Consider the following 19,789-nt stretch of genomic DNA (forward strand, 5'->3'; position numbering starts at 1 on the left):
CTGTCAGCCAATCGAGGAGGAGCCGGAAATGACGTAGGTTCTAGCGCAAGGAAGCCTCGGGAATGGCGCGCCAAATTTCAAAGGACTTCCTCCTGGGAGGAAAGAAAGCGAAAAAGTCCTCCGAAGCCCTAAGAACAACGACGATAAAATCCTGCAGAAACATTAACGTTTACTTAAAGGAATTAAACGCGCCGGTCGAGCAGCCGAACGAGTCCGAGGAGTTTTGCACAGGAAGTCGCTGTGAAGCTCTGTTGTTGTAAGTGGCAGCTTTGACTCATTCTGTCCTACCAGACACTAACGTCAGCTAGCTTAATCCAGTTTCTGACTGACAAGCTAAAGAGCAGGACTGCGGTATCTCATTGCTCTCTTAATGTTATGTTAACGCTAATGCGTGTGTGCTTAAGTAAACCGCCAGATTACACGAGCATAGATGCAATTATTGTTGCAAAACAAGTATTTTACTTGACAGGCCGTTTATTTGTGCGGGTTGATGCTTCTTGCTTTGTGTCGTGATCGGATGATTTGTCAGTGCGTGTGCACGCAGCTGATGCACGGCATGCGGTGCAGACTGCAGCCAGCTAAGGGTCCCACAGTGAGGCTGACAGATTTTATGTCCTCACTTAAATACAGCGTCTGTATGCTTCTGTTTCAGGCTGACATGGTTTAATTTAACTCGAGTCTGTACACTGAAATGACAAAAGGTGTTTTTGTGTCGTCTGAAGTGTCGAGTAAACTACGTTTACAAAGTCTAAGCTTTTTCTCAGACGCGACGTTGAGCAATTAAGCAAAAGCCATCTTTGTTTCAAGGCTCTTTCTCATGTTTTCTTTCAGATCAGGCGGTCCTCAGCCGTTCCGCCAGGCTGTCAGGCTTCCCACCTGTGAGACGGCTGATGTCAGTTGATGTCAGGAGCCTGGGATTTTAATCTGACTCTCACACACTCAGGCTCGGATGACAGCTTGTTCACACCTGAAAGTATTAGACGTCAGAACTCTAAAAGTCACGGCTGTCAAGTTTTTTGGCAGGTTTACTTTTCACGGTTTTAATGTTTACCGCACCTTTTGAATTAGCAGCCCAGTAACACGCAGGCCGTCCACATCACTGAAGCTCTCTGTTCTCAAATCCGGCAGCTCATAGCCTCTCACTCCACGGGGGATTTAAGCTGTTTGAGTTTGAGCTCATAACAGTTTGCAGAAGCTCATTTCCACACTTCACCTGCTTATACAGTGCTCTTTATCCTCATTATTTATTCATGTGTTCACAGCAGGACACAACAAGCCATCAGCCTTCCATACAAACGTCTGTCGCTCAGGGCTGCTGCACCTGCCTGTAACCTTCACACTCGGCGTCTTCAGGCCTGCGGTTAGAATATTTTATCTCGCGCTACAGCTTTATGTCAGCAGTCAGCACTCTTTGGTCATACACAAATGCCTTCACTCTAACTTCTGTCCACTAGCAAAGAGTTGTACTTCAAAATGGACTACAGTTTCCTGTAAACCAGAGCCTGTCACAGATAGGGTGTGGCCTCTGGGTGGGGCAGGTGAGGGCTTCGCGGTGGCAGACAATCCAACCCTCCAGTGATGCTGTCCGGGGTGCAGCCGTGCTTCCAGTTGCTGCGGATCGGTTCGTCGGCTGGCGACTCGGCTCGGGATCTGTACACGTTCAGGCCGGCGCTGAGCCAGTCTGTGTTCCGCCTGGGCCGGGCTGCCGAGCTCTGTGACGTCACTCTGGACTCGGCGTCGGTGTCCCGAATCCACGCTGAGCTCCATGCAGAGAAGGAGGCGAGCGGAGGTGACGCAGCGCCACAGGAGGAGGGCTGGAGGGTCCACATCAAGGACAGGAGCACACATGGTGAGATACACACATACACACACACACACACACACACACACACACACATACACATACGTCTACACCTCAAAATGAGACTTGGTCACACCTCTCTGCAGTCATTCTGGAAGAGCAAAAGAGGCAAAGTGACACATCCACTTACAAGAAGTATCAGTACTTCTGCAGGGAAGTACATTGTCACTACACATTTTACTAATTGTTCTTGGAAAGAAGTGCAAATATCTGTTTTTACAACAACTCACGACCACACACTGGCTTGTGTGACAGAAAAAAAAGCAGATTTAAAACAAAACTGGACACTCACAGTTTGACTGACAGGAATACAGGTGAGACACAGAGCTGCCTCCTGCTGCGTTACTGACAGGAGTATCAAAACGGTCACCTGCAGCCTGACGGCAGCTGAGCCCCACAAGCCAGCACTGTCACAGCTGTAGGTGAGCAGACAAGATGAAGCTTCAGAGATACACACACACACAGACACACACACACACAGAGCGAACTAAATACACGTCTGGAACCTCAGCTGTAAAAATGTGTGAATTATCTCTCCTGCCAGGACGTAATTGAAGTTTGATAGCAGCGATAAGGAGGTGATTAAAGACCTTTTCCTGATCTTTAACCCTGATTTTATGTTCTTTGTGAAGTGGAGCACAAAAGCTTGACGCCAACTCTGAACTGATAGACTGATACAGACTCTGTATAAGCCAAATTAAAGGAAAAAGCTGCATAAAGTGTACGTGAAAGATTTTGGCCAAAGCGAGTGTCCACAGCAGCTTCAGTGCTCGTCATCGTAGGGTCTGTGGTTAGATCAGGAGGACGCATCGAACACGAAAAGCTGCCACAAACGACCGCTTAGGTTGAGCTTTGGTCGTTGCCTGTCAGGTGACTCCACGTGGTGACCCGTTCATAAGAGTGAGAGACTGGGAAGTGAAGGTTTATGCGTGTATCACCTTCCCATCAGCTGTTGTGTGTTACAGAAGCATAATGTTTAGAAAGAGAACTAAAACTAATAGTTGCTGCTTAGTTAGTGGACAGAAAGTGAAGCAGCTGTTTTGTTAATTGTTTGTCAAGTATCGCCAAGATCCAGTGACTCACTGAGTATTTGCTGCTTTGTTCTATTATTATTATTAAACAATTAAATTTCTTTGGATTTTGGGACTGTACAAAACAAACTACGGTATTTGAAAATTGTGGTGGATGTTTTTCATTGTTGAGACTTTTTGTAAGCCAAATACTTTAATCAGAATTGGAAAAACAAGTGAGTTGCAGCCACACTTGAAAGAAATAAAAAGGATGGAGAGCAGAAGACGAGTTCTGAGTGGAATTACACCAAAAGATGCCAGCAGACGTATTCAGCTCTGGATGAAAACAGGATTACGCCCATAATGTATATGTTTAATAAGAAAGTCTGTTTCATTCAGCTTCTCGCGGTCTTAACGTGGGTCTGATTTGCTGGGTGAACGTTTGGAGGGATAGAAGAAGTGAAAATAAGCGGTAGGAGGAGGAATCGGTCAGAGATGTTCCAGATTAAGGAGCACTGACGCTGCATCGGGAAACGACCTTCCATGAGGGAGGTCAGAGATAACACATCTCGCTACCTCGCCTTGCTAATAGTCTTAAGTCAAAGCTGAAGTGCACAGGAAGCAGTACAAGGTGAGGCGGAGGAGGCTGGTGGGCTGTGTCTGACAGGCTGCGAGTCTAAACTGCACCCTCACTCTAATTTTTCAAGTAATTTCACAGTCTGTTTCACACATTTTTCATTCCTGCTGTTAAAATTACGTTTTAGTATTCACTGTGCATTTCTCATTTTGTGCTGTGCTGTCATGGCCGTTTGATTGCCTTGTAGCCTTCCAGCTCCTCAATTCTGGGTCCATTTCACAGACTGTTTTACATTTCTCTTCAATTCTGGAAGCTGTAAACACATTGATAGTCAACAAATTTCATTTCGAGCCTCCGCTCACTTTATTCATTCTGTCTTGTTTGTCAGACGTTCATGCATAAAAAGTTGTGTGATAAGGTGACATTCGCCTTCGACTGCAAAGCTGTTGCTTGTTTATGTTCCTTCGTACAGATCATGTGATCAAGGCGAGTTTTCAGAGTAAGAGTCTCTAAACAAATCGTCACCTCCTCTTCCTCTCGTCTTGCCAGGCACCTGGGTCAACGAAGTCCGCCTCCAGCCTGGCGTCCAGTGGGAGCTCTCAGACGGCGACACGCTGACCTTTGGCGGCCATTCAGCTCCAAGGAGCCCCGAGTTCTACTTCCTGTTCCAGAAGGTCAAAGTTCGCCCGCTAGACTTTGATGCGATCACAATTCCAAAGGTAATCTTAACGGATTCAGCAGATGGTTGATTCTGTGCGGCCTCAGTTCACCACTACAGATTTATGGTGGTGCTTCATGTGCTGCACTGTTAGGGGTTTAGACGTCTGCAGCTACGTCACGATTCGACTTTTGACAGGCGAACAGGTTTTTCAGTAGGACCACAATGGCACATGGACACATGGTTTGGATCACGAGATCACAATAGCAGCTGTGATGTCCCTCGTGAGGAGCTCGTGTGCTCGGCAAGCTGATGATGAGAAACTATTTCAACTCTATTTCCTTTTAGTTGATGACACGTCTCACAGTTTTGCCACAGGAAAAAAGGACAACTTGTGATGTTCTGTGTTTTTTTTTAAATTATTTTTCTAACTGTAGTTCATTTTGAATCGGTCCCATGTGTGCTGTCCTGCTGCTGTACGTAAATGCTCACCAGAGCGCTAAATGAGAATTAATCCAACTCATTCTCAGATAGTCGACGCAGATGTGGTGACTATGACGCACTTTGGATTAAGGTGTCCAAAAGGTGGCGTGTGAACATTCAGTATGTCGTCAACAGTATGGTTAGGGAGGGAAAAAGTCAGCGTTCAGCGCTATTTTAAAGATGGAGTCACTTGCTCATATTTTGCACTTTTAGTTAAAACTAAAAGTGTCAAAACTGGTAGTATAGGCTTCTGATGAATGTTTAATTCGGCCATTTCAGCATACAGATCTAACTCGTATGTACTTCGATCTTGTCTCCCAGGCGGGCACCTTCTCGTCAGACTTACAGAACCGCATCAGAACCAGTCTGGACCGCAAGGTGGCTGCCAACCTGGACCTGTCCAAGCTGTCCATCAACCGGGCCACCGTCATCCTCAACTCCATCGGCAGCCTGAGTAAGATGAAGGGCAGAGCCTGGACCTTCAAGAGGAGCCACAGCCATGAGGGGACCACCTCGGACCCCGGTTCCTCCTCCTCGCCACCTCTGGCCGTGGGCTTCTCCTCTCTGCTCCCTCCCTCCACGCCTCCATCATTCTCCTCTGCAGCTTCAGTGCCTTTGACAAAGTCCCTCCAGTCGACCTCCAGGAGCAGGAGGAAGTCTGCTCACACGGTGCTCCTGGAGGACGACAGCTCCGACGAGCCCAGAAGTCGAGGAGGTGAGGCTCAGCCAAAACCCTGTAGCTTTACTGAGTTAAATCGGTCTTAAAAACACACTTTTTCAGAGTTGCTTTCACTTGAGTTGATTATTCTTCTGCATTTCTTAATTTTTACTGTGTTGATAATCAATACCACGCTTGACATTATTACTGTATCAATTCTACTTTTATGTGTTGTTTATTTCTTTGTTTTTTAATACTGGTAATGAAGGTGCACGTAAGGAGACGCAAGAACATTTTATTGCAGCTTTCAGTCTGGCAAAGTTAAAACAACAGGAAAACAAATAGGTGAAATGAAAATACATTCAAAGTCGCAGTCAAAGCTTCTAGTAGCTGTTCAGATGAAAAATGTGCTGGAGTCTGGTTCACTGCTTCTCTGATAATAATCTCATCATGCTGTTGTCCAGCTCCAGCAGGAGTTGTGGAGGATGTTCAGAGAGCAAGAGGGAGGAAGAGGCGGCGGCTCTACAAGTCCGAGTCAGAGAGCTTCAGCTCTCCTCCTCCTCCTCCTCTGCCGCTGCAGCCGAAGAGCCACAACGACGTCCGGCGGCCGCTGGAGGCCAAACCCTTTCCTGTCGGCATCAGGACCATTGGCAGTTTCCATGGCGCCATGACAAACAGCAGGCTCAACCACCACCTCCTCCAGGCATCATTCACAAACCCTGCTGTTCATAAGCAGGATGTGCAGACGATGCATCGGGTCCAGACGGTCATGCATGGCAACATCGCAACTTTCCGCCAGCAGAAAGCGGCACACAGCTCTCCAGTGGCGCCGAGGGGAAGGCGGAGGGCTCACAGCTCTCCGGTTTTCTCCCCTCTGGTGGTCGGAGGGGAGAACTACAGCCTGGCCTCACCCTCAGTGAGGGTCCGCACTGACGACCGAGGCAGGATGCAGTTCAACAGATTCCACCATCCAACAAGGTAGGAATTTGTGGAGGGTTGCAGGAATCTCTTTGCCACCAGCTCAGGTCCCAGCCAGAATATTCAGGTGATTACTGCAGCGCTGAATTTATTCTGAAGGCTGCACCATGAAAGTGAGAATTTTAAATCTCACGCAAAAGGGCTTTGTTAAACTAAGTTTTTTGCAATTTCAGTAAAGCCAGAAGTGTCAGCTCGGTGCAGAACAGAAGCATATTATCCACTGAACTGATACCACCTGGCAGTTTAATTATGTGTTGTTATCACGTTAAATGTCCCACCTTAGTTTTGCATGAAAGGCTGCTCATTTCGTCCAGCTGGTGTCAGTAGGTGAATATCTAGAAATAATCGAGTTGATTGTGAAACACTGGGTTTTTACTGAATATTATAACGCCCAACTAAATACGAATGACTCAGTGTTAATCTGTTCCTGCTGCATGAAACCCCAGATTTTATGAAATGTAAACCTTAAAGATTATTTTTCTTATTCTCCCGGGCCTGATCTTCCTCCGTTCTGTTTTCTTTTGTCCCGGCAGCAAACGACGAGGCCGCCCCAGAAAACACCCTCTCCCTCCCCGGCCTTCGCTGCCCTCTCCATCTTCCTCGTCTTCCTCTTCCACCTCCTCGGCTTCCTCCTCCTCCGGCTCCTCCTCCTCCTCCTCCGATGACGAGGACGACGAGGAGGAGGAGGAAGACGAGGAAGTGTCTGTCGGGGCGGTGGAGCCGTGCGCGGCGCCGCGTTGTCTGCTGCCCCAGCAGGACACGGTGCAGTGGATCCAGTGCGACGTGTGCGACGCCTGGTACCACATAGACTGTCTGCATGTTGACCGCAAGAAGCTCCTGAGGGACCCCAACGCCGACTTCCACTGCGGGTGTCACTGATAGGAGAGGAAGCGAGTTTGTTCCAGTTTAGACTTTCAAGTTACCACATTTATTCCCTTAAGTGTTCATTTCCTACAGCTGCACTTGAAATGAACAGTCGCTGTATCGAAGACAGGCTTCATCTTCTTCTTCTGCTGCTGCTTCTCTACTCAATCATCCAGAGTTTTTTCCCTTTGCATTAACATGAAAAGAGTTTCTTTAGTTTTTATGTCCTGATCTTCTCGAGTATGAGGATTTGTGACCCAACAGTCACGCGGCGGCTTCACAAACCACTTTCCCGCTCAGTTTCAGGGCTCAGGCTTCAGAGGCAGCAGCAAAACTGGAATGAAATGTCTTGGGTTGGATTTCATTATGGCTCTGACTGCCTGGAGAGGTGCGATCGGGGCGGGAAAACATGATGAAATGTTTCTAAGTACACTCCCAACACGGCTGTCGTTGGCCAAGGGGCAGCGTTCAAGAAGATTAATGAAATGCTTCACATCAGGCTGCTGCTGTCGGAGCCTATACAGGGCGAGAACGTTTTCTTAGAAGTCTGGTGCAGCCGCTGCTACTTTGGGTAGCCAAAAAAACGCCCCCTTCCCAGAAAAAGGAAAAAAAAAAATAAATGAGTGCTTGGTTGGTGTTTTCCCACCTCAGCGATGAAATGCTTCTGAGCCACTCCTGGGTGGCAGCAGCTGTCCAGGAGTGGGCGTCTGATGTTCCAAGACAATTAAACAGCAGAAAATGTGTCAGCAGACTTCTATTGTTGCCGCTGATGAGAGGTGCTCTCAGGACGATAATCAAACGTTTCGAGGCACTTCAGCAGACGCAGCTGCTGGGCTTTCAGCGGGCGGGTGATGCACAATGTGTGCTGTGGGACTTTGTTGTTACGTCTGAGTGCAAGCTGGCTGGTTTGCGAGGACTCATTACCAGTGAAATGTCATGAAATATGATCTGCTGATGTAGCAGGATAAACAGACTCGGAAAATCTCGGTCTCTCTGGTGGGTTTTGAATCTTGAAGTGTCACATGATTTTAAGGTGTCCTCTTCAGTCCACCTCTTAAGAGTCTTCTTCACGCAGCTGGACTCGTGGGCCACAGTGGACGCTGTTGTTCTGACCCGACTCGTCTGTTCTCCGCCTCAGAACGGTAGACGTACACGCATGTTAGCTCAGGTGCCGCTTCACTACAATGCAGTCAAAGTGCAGAAATTCTTCTCTGAAGCACCTTTTCTGTTATTTAACCGAAACGTGTGCTTTGCTCGCCCCGCATGGACAAAACCGGTCTCTTTGTGTCTCTGAAACCAGTTTCCTCTTCTGCACCACTTGTACGATCTTTGATTATTCAGAGTTCTTCAGATAATATTCGTGTCAGACTTGGTCAGGCTGGGGTCTACACGTTCCACTGAGGCAGGCCTGCGGGTTTGGTTTTTTTGGGACTAGAAGAAGCGGGAAATTTGGAGAAAACTTGATTGAATGAAATGAGAAAACAAAACTTACCTTGTTAACGGCACACTGAAGACCGATTGTTTCCAGCGTAGTCAGATCAGATTTTCTTCCGGCTTCGCTGAAACGTGGCGACTGCTACATCGCTGCCTCCTCGCAGCAGCTCATTGGTTCACAGGCTGCGTGATGTCACTAAGGAGGCAGGAAGCTGAGAAGGCAGCACTCGAAAACAACAAAGCGTCTACTCATTTTCAACATAAAATCCAAAAAGGATTCAGTGAGATCAATAAATCTTTGATTAAACGAATTATTAATTGTAGTGCTACTAATCACAAGGCTGCCGTTTCGCTTGAAATAATTTCATTCACACTTTTTGACAACATATCGACACAAAATAAACAACACTTTTTTTTTTAAGAAAAAGGTGAGGTTACATCACCTCGCTGTAGTAATATGAATTATAATATAGGACTTAACATGATAACCTGATACTACAGTATGATACAGATTTTAAGCACCTCTTGGATCTTGTTAAGCAATTAAATGTGAAAGGAAAAGTTTTCTCTGTTGATCTTCAGTCTGTTGTGTTTTGTTTGTCTCCTCTTCGCAGTAAAGGTGTGTGTTGCATATTCTTTGTCTCTTGAGGTGTTTAAATGCCTTTTCGTGTCTTCCAAGCTTCACTTAAAGCCATGTGCCACCTTCACCTCGTCACCTGTTCGCAGTGTCGTGCTGCTGCTGCCGCCGCCGCCGCTCCTCCTCGCCCAGCGGCTGTTTTTCAGCTTTCACGTGGTGTAAACACCTGTGAAGGTCTATGAAAGATGTGCTGAAACGTGAAGATGCTGAGAGGCCGACACTTTTTAATTGGTGAGAAGGTAAAAATTGGCTGTCTGAGACAAACTGTAACAAGACGAGCCATGAAACCTGTGTGAGATCGAAAACAAGAAGGTTTTCTGTGCAAAAATCTTCCATCGTGATTAAAAAGAAAGCAGAACTGGGCTCGACGTGTCACGCTGCTCGAGCTACCTTAAGGTTAAGATGCTGTTGGCATTGTGAGGCGTCGCAGGTGGACAGTTTTCCCTTAAAGACCACAGAGTGGAGCTCAGTCCATTAATGGCTCCTCAGCATGGAGACTCTTCTGTTCAGTTTTCTGACTTTCGGAAAGTTGGCCTCGACTGGCAGTTGATGCTGATGTTTGATCAGAATCAAATCTGGACGGCTATAAAATCCACTTCACAACATTTTAGCCTTTGTCTGCGAATCTTTAGGCCTGTCATATTAGCAGTTGTTGGATGCGACGGTATCCCAGAAAACCTTGAGATAAAGGCCCTTGTTGTCATGTTAAGGCAGTTTTATGACATTAATACCAGCATAGTAATGGAAGTCCACCCTTTCACAGTGCAATGAACTTTTAATTCATAATCGTATTCAGACGTGACAGCTGGTATGTAAGCAGATGTTGCGATCAGTACAGAAGTCTGATTTATCATCACAGCTCTAATTTGTTCCACTTGCGTTGCCTCAAAGACAAACGACTTCCTCACGTCTCTCAGGGCTTTGACGGACTGAAGTTTGCGGCCAGCAGCAGCCGCCTCTGTGCACATGCAGGCTTTGACATTTTCAAATGTGAGCTAACTATTCTGTTTACTGTTGAAATCCCGAAGCGCGCGACTCCGAGGTGATGAGTTCTGAAATGTCGTTTGTGAATCGGGTTTCATAAGTGGCTTTGTGTCGGTTCACAGGAGGACTCTCCTTTCACACTGCCTTCACTTTAATTATCGCTCTGAAATGCAGAAACAGCACAGTTTGACTTGGTTGGTTTTCCGAGGGGTGGGGGTTGTACAGAATGAAACCACTTCTCTGAGATGCCATCAGCATCAAAGTTATCAGGGAAGAAATAAAGAATATGGAGAAAAAGTCTTTTGTGTGTGTTTTATCTCCACATCTGCACTTTTCCCCCCGAAGAGACCAGAAAACTTTTTGGTTAATTGTTATGCATCAGGCTCCAGTCGTGATTGATGAAACACTGATATTAGAAATTTACATTTTGTTTTCCTCCAGTCTTTAGTGTTTTAAATGAAAAATAAAACTTGCTGGAGGTTTGATGTATCTGGTTATTATATTCAACTGTTTTCTTTGAAACGATCACAGCAGAGTGTGAGTCAACAAGCGGCCTCACAACTGAAGCCCGTTTGCTCACATCTTCGTTCATTCATTTGTTTATTTATTGATGTCTCTTATCTGGGTTTTCCACGCGCGAGTTTACGTTTTGTTCTCAGGGCGTCTGCTTTCAGTCTGGTTTGATGGCTAAGAGAGAAGACGACATGAGCAGACGTGTTCAACATGGAGGACTTAATGACTTAATGTGCTTGAGTTCAGTTTTATAAGTCACATGTGGGTCAAAACGCGCTCAACAGTACAACAGTGTGTGTGTGTGATGAGCTCAGCAGGAAGTGGCAGCACAGGTCATATAAAGGCAGGATTAAAAGCAAAAGCGAAAGTTAAAGTACTGACGTACGACTGACGACTCGTGTGTCAGCAGTCCTGCAGAGAACAAAAAGCTCTGAATGTGACGTGAGGTAGTTAACCAGAAACTGAAGATGAATTCTTACTCAAACTCATTTCCTCTGTGATGATGATGATGATGATGTTGTTCTCACTGCTGTTGGTTTTTTTCTCGAATTCAACGTTATTTACCGACCGTGCACAGGATAAGAGCTTTACAGAATGGGCACATGAATATTTTTATTACCCTGATTACGATGCAGTGATAAGGATTAGTTTATTGCTGCCACACAGCAGATAAAACTGAAGGGTCAAAAAGATGATTTAAAGTGAATACACAAATAAATGAGCTGCACTGGATTATGTTTGTCAGGTGGAAACTTCTGGTTGGTTTAACCAGAAAATAACTCATAACTTTACACACGTATGTCGCTTTATACTGTAAAACGTTGTAATGTAATGTTGGAAACACATCTGAGTGGCCCACCGTGCAGCCCAGTGGAGCACCGCAAAGTTTAGCTTCTCATTGTACAGCAGAACTGAGTTTAAAGGAACAGTTCACACAAAAATGAAAATTCAGCCACTTTATGTGCTCACGCTGATGGAAAGACGAGTGAAGTTTCTGAGCTCATAAATCTTTTCTGGAGCTTCAGCTTTGCAGGCTTTTCCCGAACACATGACGTAGTCCAAGAACCCGCAGATTAGAATGTGATTTGAAAAGATGTTACAAACAACCTTTTCACTGCTTTTTTAAGATGAAATCTTAGCACACATCCCGTAAATATGCTGCTCGATGTCTTTTCTAATCAATTTCACATCTCTTCATTTGTGTTTTTGCTCTACGTTAGCTTTTGTCCTAACAAAATGTTCAAACAGTGAACAAGTTAGCCTTTCAAAACTTAAGAACTAATTTAACAACCAGCAGTTTCTTAGTTTTTCTCCCAAACTCTGGCTGTCATTTTTCTCCTGAGTTGTAAAGATGCAGTATTTCATTTCACAGCAAAATAAGATATGAGCCCAGACACACACACACACACACACAGGTTTTGAAATCACCCTGTATATGATGCAGCACATTTGTAACTCACGACTCCAGGAAAGCTATTATACACTCACAGGCCGGTGGGTAGATACAGAGCAGACGGAGAGATTATGGAGCTGAAATGCCCGCTGCCTTGACCTGCAAAGGTGGAGGGAGACAATTACATTTGTCCGAACTGTTTCCATAGCAACATTCCTCTCACTCCTCTCTTTTTATTTTTTTATTTTTTTGATGGAGGGAAGAGGGGTGGTGGTGGGGTGGGGTGGGGTGGTGGGTGTGCAAGAAGCCACTCAGCGCTCCATCCTGTAATAACAGCCGACACCTTCTTTCCCCTGATGATGCATGGACTGAGACAGAGGGAGGGCGAAAAGCTCATTCTGTTCATTTGAAACTGAGACGGAGGGAGAGGAGGTGTGTGTGTGTGTGTGTGTGAGATGGGCTACAGATACTGGACACACACCAGTAATATGTGAGGGTGTTTCCATCTCGTCTCCACACTGGTAAAGGAAGAGGTCACAGCGAGATGAAAGCAGAGGGCTGAAAGCTGCAAAACCCATATTCCTCATCTAGTAGCTATCTGAGAAACACACACACACACACACACACTCAGTGGGTCATTTTTTTTCTCTGTCTGTCATCAGAGCACTGCAGCAATAAGCCTGCACTCCTGAAGTGTTGGTGGTCTGAGATTCAGCTGTGACTCTGAGCTCACATTAGCTGACCATAATGTGGCTCTGAATTTATTGGGAAACTAAAGCTCAGTGACAACATACAAGCTCCTGGATCATTGAGTCAAGTATTGGCTAATGCACACTGTGGAGTTTTGGTCATCTCTAACTCTTCCTCAGAAATCAGTCTTTGTGAAAATGTGCAGCCTGATGTATTGTGGACATTTATTGTGTGCTGAGCTGAGGCTGCTGGTGTGTTAAAGCCAGACAAACATCATTATCTGCTTCCACTGATCACAAAGACAAGGAATGCAAGTTATAGTAAAGGTTTTCAACTCTATCAATTAAGTTTTTCAAACGTCTTCTATCAGGTTAATGGACTCACATGAGACAGATGTTAAAAAGTGACCAAGCAGTGGACAAAATGTCCAGACTTTTGTGGTCTCTCATGTAGGTCAACTCCAAACATGTTAAGTCCTGCAACTTCCATAGTTCAACTCAAGTCGATCTTTCATTCAGTCCTTCCTGCTGTCTTCTTTCAATACGTCTTATGAACGAGTGTAGTAGAAAAGTTTGCCTCAGGGTCATCAGGGTCAGTCTTTCCTCACCAGCTCAGTAAAACCCTCTGTGATGAATGAACAGAAGTGGCATTTCCCTTTAAAAAACAAACAACAACTGGATGACCTGAATGAGGCTGTAGCTTCTTCACATCATCAGCACTTTGCATTGTGCAGCTCTGAATCAGGCTGAAATCCTTTCGGCTCCTGAATGTCGTGCAGAATCAGCCTCCCAACAGAAAGGAACCTGAAACCAACACGAGACCGAAAACAAGCTGACAAACGCCGAGATAGATTTGAGCTGCTGTTTCCTGGTGGCCCAGCGGGGGGCAGTGTCGGCCCGGCTCAGTCCTGAGAACTCCCACAGAGGACATGAGGCAGGCAGCAGATGATGAACGCAGACAAACGGATGTGTGGAGCCACTCCCTGCACATTACAGCCTGAATGGAAATCATATGTTTTCATTATTCCTCTCACTGTTATTGTGAAAGCTCGTGAATGTGAGTCAGCGGTGGGTGGAGGGTGGTGGTGAGGGCGGTGGGTGGTGGGTGGTGGTCGTGTCTGATTGGCTTTAATGGATCACAGAGCTGGCACTTTCTTCATATCATCCTGCACAGACACTGAAGCAGCCTGACTTCATCTGGTTGTTCAGACCTGTGTTGTTGTATTTTGAAGTGTTAGTTTATGTGTGTTAGTTTATGTGTGTAAGTTTATGTGTGTGTGTGTGTGTTAGCTGCCTGTTTATGACTGTGTCTGCACACACCACTAAAGAGCAATGAGGCGTGTTTGTGTTGAGGATGAGTTTCTGCACCGTGCACACATACTGAAATGTGGGAGATGTTTATATGTGAAGGTGTGTGTGTGTGTGTGTGTGTGTGTGTGTTACAGTCTTTCTCCTGGCTGAGCTCTAATAGGATCTCAGGAGCAGCTGTCGATCCTCTCACTCCCACATTTTGCTCTCCTGTCCTCATCTCTCCTCTCTTTGGTTCCCCTCCTCGTTTCTGCCATCTTGTTTTCTCCTTCTCCTCTGCTCTTCTCTCCTCTCCTCTCCTCTGCTCTCCTCTCCTCTAATGTCCTCTCTCGTCTCCTCTCCTCTCCTCTCCTCTCCTCTCCTCTCCTCTTCTCTCCTCTGTCCTCTCTCCTCTCCTCTCCTCTCCTCTAATGTCCTCTTTCCTCTCCTCTCGTCTCCTCTCCTCTCCTCTCCTCTCCTCTCCTCTCCTCTCCTCTAATGTCCTCTCTCCTCTCCTCTCCTCTCCTCTCCTCTCCTCTCCTCTCCTCTCCTCTCCTCTCCTCTCCTCTCCTCGTTCACTTTGTCCTCTCTCCTCTTTCCCTTTTCCCTGTCTACTCTCTCCCTCTCCTCTCTTTGTCTCTTTTGGTTTACTCTCATCTCTTTGTTTATCCTCTCGTCTGGCGTCTTCGCTCTCTTCTCCTCTCCTGGTTCCTTTTCTTCCCTCTGCTCACCTGCTCTCCTCTTTCCTCCCCCCACCTCCTTCTTTTCTTCCTCTTTCCCTCTCTTTTACCTTTGTCGTTTCCTCTCCCCTCGCCTTTCCTAATATTTTCCTGTCTATACTTCTTGCCGCCTCTCCTTTCCAAATATCCTCTCATCCCTTCATCTTCATTCCTTTCATGTGCCTCCTCTCTTCTTCTCTCCCCTTCCACTCAATTTAGACATTTTCTCTCTTTCGACGTGCCTTTTTTGTTCACCTTTTCAATTCTGCTTCCTTCCGTCCCAAACTCAATCGATGACTTTCTCTTTTCCTCTCTTCTCTCACTCCTGCACTTCTCCTCCGTTTTTATTCTCTCCATCTCTCACTCTTTCTCCACCTCAGCTCACAGGAAATGAAATTCTGGCTTATTGGCTTATTTCCACCTGTCCCCACTTTGACCTTTGCATGTCTCTCTCTCTCTCTCTCTCTCTCTCTCTCTCTCACACACACACACACACACACACACACACATGCACAAACACACACACTCTAAGTCATCTTTTCCCACACGTACACTTCACTCACTGATGACACGCACGCTCAAGACACTCAGCTCACACTGCCTACATGCACACTGTCACACACACTCCACCCAGCACAAAGCAGCAACCACACACATTCAATTCAGACACTCCATGTTTCCACCCACACACACACACGCACACACACACACTCAAACACGCTCCACTTCATTCCACTACATTGTTTCACCTCACAAATCACTCTAAATTGGCTCCAGCTAGAAGAACACACAACCTCTCTAAACTGTTTAATAACGTCATTAATCATTTCGCTTTGACTTCGCGTAGGCACCACCGGCTCTATAAGTGGCCTGAAAGTGGGTTACGATTTAAGGGGGCCCCAAGCTATGATGGGGGGTGGGGAGGGGCCAAAGCTCTGAATTAATTGGTCTTTCATCTTGCGCTACATGCCTGACTCAGAAACTTATTTTTATTTAGTTTGTCTCATGGCCATGAGAAGTACAGTTCAGACGTGTCCTGTCAGTGTGAAGAGAGGAAGAGATAAACAGAAAACAGCGAATTAAGACATCCAGCATTTGAGCCACAGCTTCATAAAGTGATTAATGCTGTAGTATGATCAAACACATGACGGCGTTCTGAGGGGGAAGTGGGTCACATGTCAGAGCTGCTGCTCTGCGGTCAGTTCACTGTGAGCGGTCCAGCAGCGGTTTAGTCCGCTGCGACTTCCTGAAGGATGTCACATGTGTCGTCATCAGCGGTGCTGTGTGACGTCTCCCTCCTGGTGAAAGTCCTGTGGCGAACAGGAAGTGAGGAGTTTTATGTTTGTCTGGGTCCTTTTCTCCGCTGATCTTACCTGAAAGTTGTCGTCACCAGACATGACTCTAATTTTATTTTATTGCTTCTCTTTGTCTAACTTTCCTCACTTCTGGTACCAACAACTTCCACAGTATATTTAGACGCTAATTGACAAAACAACTTCACCACAAGGTTTTTATCTTGTAGCTTTTCACGCTGGCTCAGAAATTATAATTAATATCTACTGTTCCATGAAAACTGCATCGACTGTTGATTATCATGTCACTTGATCAGTGTGTTATGATGTATGATTATTTTGTCACATAAAAAATTCTGCAAAGCTGCAAAATGGGGTCAACCCTTGCAACGCTACATAAAAACAATTAAAGCAAGTTTTTTTGTGCTTATGTTTGGACACTCATGGCGCTGGGTTCAGTGTCAGGTAAAGACTGTAGCACTGAGTACACATTCATAAAGTCGACAGTCTTCGAAACGCGTGATGTGATGAGTAACTTTAGCGACATTTAACCAAAATCACAATCTTTCACCTCTCTGAGCGCACATGTGGGATTTCCTGCCTTCAAAAAGCTTTGTTTTCAGTGTAATCGATGCAATAAATGTTTCATATTCCACTAAACAAACAGTCTATACAAATAATAGTATGATAGTGTAATAGTGTATAAATGTAATTTCTAGTTGCTCGGGTTGCTCCCAAAGCGACAGATTTTCATCTTCTGTGTACAGAAGAAAATTAGAAAAGTTTCGAGCCTCTTCATACACAAAGTCACAAAGTTTTTACACAACGAATTTATGATTTCATTTGCTATAATTTCGCTCCTCCTGATGTGTGTCTGGTGGCGATTCAGAAAATGATTGTTCCATTAAGAAGATATTAAAGTTTAAACCGGTTTCTGTTTCGGGGGCCTTTGCCTTGATTGGCAGCTGAACCGCGCTGGCTGTCGAGTCTCGACTCATGCAGGCGAACACTGCTGGACGAAGCCGAGGAGAACCGTGATTCATTTCACATCAGTGATGGAACAAACCGCCCTTTGGTTTCCAGTGAACACAGCAGGACTGGCTGACAGCATGAGCAGTGAGAAGCAGAATAGACAGAAATGCTGCTTCTCAGTTCAGGACCTGCAACCATTAAGACTTTGTGTGTCACAGAGGATGAAGAAGACCTGTTCCAGTGTGAAAGCCCAGTGACACGCAGGCTTCCTGTCTGAGCCTGCCTCCGCGAAGAGAGCTCACCGCACTGCGGCGTCAGAAAACACGTGAAAATAGACCAAACAGAAGCAAATTAAGAAAACAACTTCAGCTGCAAACACACACACACACGTCACAACCAAATAGGTAAGTGTGCTGCAAGTCCTACTGCCTGCTGACGACCTAACACCACCTAACACCACCTAACACCAACTACAGCTCTCTGCTTTTCCACCTTCTGAAAAACAACATCAGGATGAAGATTCTCTGTTTGGTTTAGGAACTATTTTTAAAAAGGGAGTCTGTTGGTGTAAAGATGGTGGCCATGTAAACCCCACATCTTTGATTTGAGTCCAGCCTGTGACCTTTGCTAACTGTCGTCTCTGTCTGTTTCCTGTCAGCTCATTACTGCCCCCCTCAAAGGAGCTCAAAAACACCTGAGAAAGAAAAAAAAGGATATTGAGCTTTCCTGCCTCGATGAACAACACTAACGAGAGTGTGCATGGAGGCGTCAGGCAGACAGTTTGGTTTGCGTCAGCGTGCTGATGCTCCAGCTGAAGCACATCCTCAGGAGAGTTTGCAGCTCTGCTCGGCATGTCCCGAGAGCCTCTCACCACAGGCTCGGATTTGGAAAGCTACTTCCCCGTGAGGCAGAACCGCGGCTCTCCAGTGTAGGGGGACATCAGCAAATTAGCAAGACAAAGAAACCCAAGGCTAAACATGTTAAAAAGAATTAATAATTTAAAGGGCAAATCCTCCCTCAGATACGCTTGCTTATGATCAATCTGCGACCCAGCTTGCCCTGAGCCAGTGTTTTCCCTCTCTGCTTCAATCACCGATAATTTTATTAGTGCACATCACTAACGTTAGTCAGTCGGCGTGCTGTTTCGAAGTCTTACAAAAAAAGAGACGTAAAAATTTGGAATTGTTGACACTTTTCACACTTCGTCCCAGAGAAACTGAGAGTTGGAGAGAGAAGGCAGAAAGAGAACTGAGCTGGACAGAGAGACAGAGTGAAAAAATGAATGAACATAATGGACAATAAACAATCCCAGTCTGTGTCCAGTGTTCCCGGCTCTGGTTGGTTAGCGGTGTCTGTTAAGGTGCAGCCTGATAGCTGTGGGGACATGCGAGTCTCCATGGCAATTATCTGTCAGTCTGCTGCAGGACGAGCCGCTGCAGAACTTTTGAAGGGAAGTGGTTTGGAGCTGCAAACAACTCGGCCCAGTCTGCTTGGAGGGACACGAGGCATTTAGTATGCACAGCGGCAGCATCTCCAAAATGTCTTCTTCAGAAGGATTTAGATAAAGTAGTTAGGGTAGACCGTCAGTTCGCACTTCTCTCCAGCTTGCAGCTTGGCACACGAAATGTTTTCTGCATGGGAGAAGGCGGCAGCCTCAGATAATTATCATAACAAGAGATTAGCATAAGATCAGGAATGGTACAGGAATGTCCAAAAAGCCAGTTCACACAGGAACTGAACTGAACTCATTGGATTTCTCTAATTTTGTCTCTCTTTGCCGTAAAAAGAATTTAAAAAATAAAATGTGTGTGAGTACGTGTGAGTTACATGTGAGTCAAATGAAGCTGTTTTTGTGTCTGTTCTGTGTTTGTCTGTTTTTGTCCATGTGTTTCATTTCATGTATCAAGTTTACCTTGTTTATTTGTTTGTACATTTGTATGCATTGTTTGGGCAGCAGCTGTCGAGAGACGAGGAAATGAAGAACCTTAACAGACAGGCCTTTGGGGGTCTCAGTACGGCATGTATGTGTTATCTGGTCTGATTCTCGTTCAGACTCTGGGAAGTCTTCGCTCCTGTGCATCCAACCCCACCTGGAAAGCTGGACTACCCTCTTTACACTCTGGTATTTGTACAGATTGAACAAACAGGATACCACATGTTAATTATGAGCTCCAGGTGAGCTGGTATGTGTTTGTTACCTTTGGAAGAGCCAGGCTAGCTGTTTCCTCTTGTTTCCAGGTTTATGGCGAGCTAAACTGCCTGCTGGCTACAGCTTCACATTCAGTGCACGACATGAGACTGACACCTATCTTCTCATCTAACTCTCAGCAAAGAAAATGACGCCCTATTGCTCTGGAATTGCATGTGTGCGATGTGTATGTGGTCATCACTCCTGCGTAATGTGAGCTCGTCCTCTGGGTCTCAACCACCTGAGCGTCACTGCTAGCTTTTAGTGCTATTCTGCCATCCTGTCAAAACGTTAATCCCCATCCATTTCTGCCGGGCAGTTTGCACCTCATATGTCCTTCGGGTGACTGATTGTGTCATCTGTCTTTTAAAATCTCAGCGTCAAAGGGCAGAGCGGAAGGTTTTCCTGGATGAAGATTATCAGTTTGGATAAGCAGTATCCTCCTTATTTTTGAACTGTTTTGCTGACACTGGAGACCATAAGGCAGCAGGCACAATAGTACAGACTGCACGAGTCATTCAGTGAGGTTTGTCTAATTCCTGGCTGACATATTAAGAGGAAAAACATCATAACAATAAACGCCATTCAGACC

General features: G+C 45.8%; 1 protein-coding gene across 2 annotated transcripts; it reads left to right on the plus strand.

The window, feature by feature from the left end:
• Positions 1-47: 47 nt before the first annotated feature.
• tcf19l (transcription factor 19 (SC1), like) lies at positions 48-9,157 on the plus strand. Of its 2 annotated transcripts, XM_046418012.1 has the most exons (7): positions 48-256; positions 832-1,360; positions 1,455-1,849; positions 3,998-4,167; positions 4,911-5,304; positions 5,712-6,225; positions 6,759-9,157. In XM_046418012.1, the coding sequence occupies exons 3-7, from the start codon at positions 1,579-1,581 to the stop codon at positions 7,102-7,104; spliced, it is 1,695 nt and encodes a 564-aa protein (XP_046273968.1). In that variant the 5' UTR covers positions 48-256; positions 832-1,360; positions 1,455-1,578; the 3' UTR covers positions 7,105-9,157. The 2 variants fall into 2 exon arrangements, with proteins under 2 accessions (XP_046273968.1, XP_046273967.1); XM_046418011.1 differs by having other exon boundaries at positions 832-1,849.
• Positions 9,158-19,789: the final 10,632 nt, after the last annotated feature.

The sequence above is a fragment of the Scatophagus argus genome, chromosome 17, assembly GCF_020382885.2.
Source record: "Scatophagus argus isolate fScaArg1 chromosome 17, fScaArg1.pri, whole genome shotgun sequence".
NCBI lineage: Eukaryota > Metazoa > Chordata > Actinopteri > Scatophagidae > Scatophagus > Scatophagus argus.

Bases quoted from the DNA above. Each gene is read 5' to 3' on its own strand.
- tcf19l (XM_046418011.1), top strand. From the start codon at position 1,579: ATGCTGTCCGGGGTGCAGCCGTGCTTCCAGTTGCTGCGGATCGGTTCG. The intron at 1,850-3,997 runs GTGAGATACACA...TCGTCTTGCCAG, and splicing joins CAAGGACAGGAGCACACATG to GCACCTGGGTCAACGAAGTC. The intron at 5,305-5,711 runs GTGAGGCTCAGC...GCTGTTGTCCAG, and splicing joins CGAGCCCAGAAGTCGAGGAG to CTCCAGCAGGAGTTGTGGAG.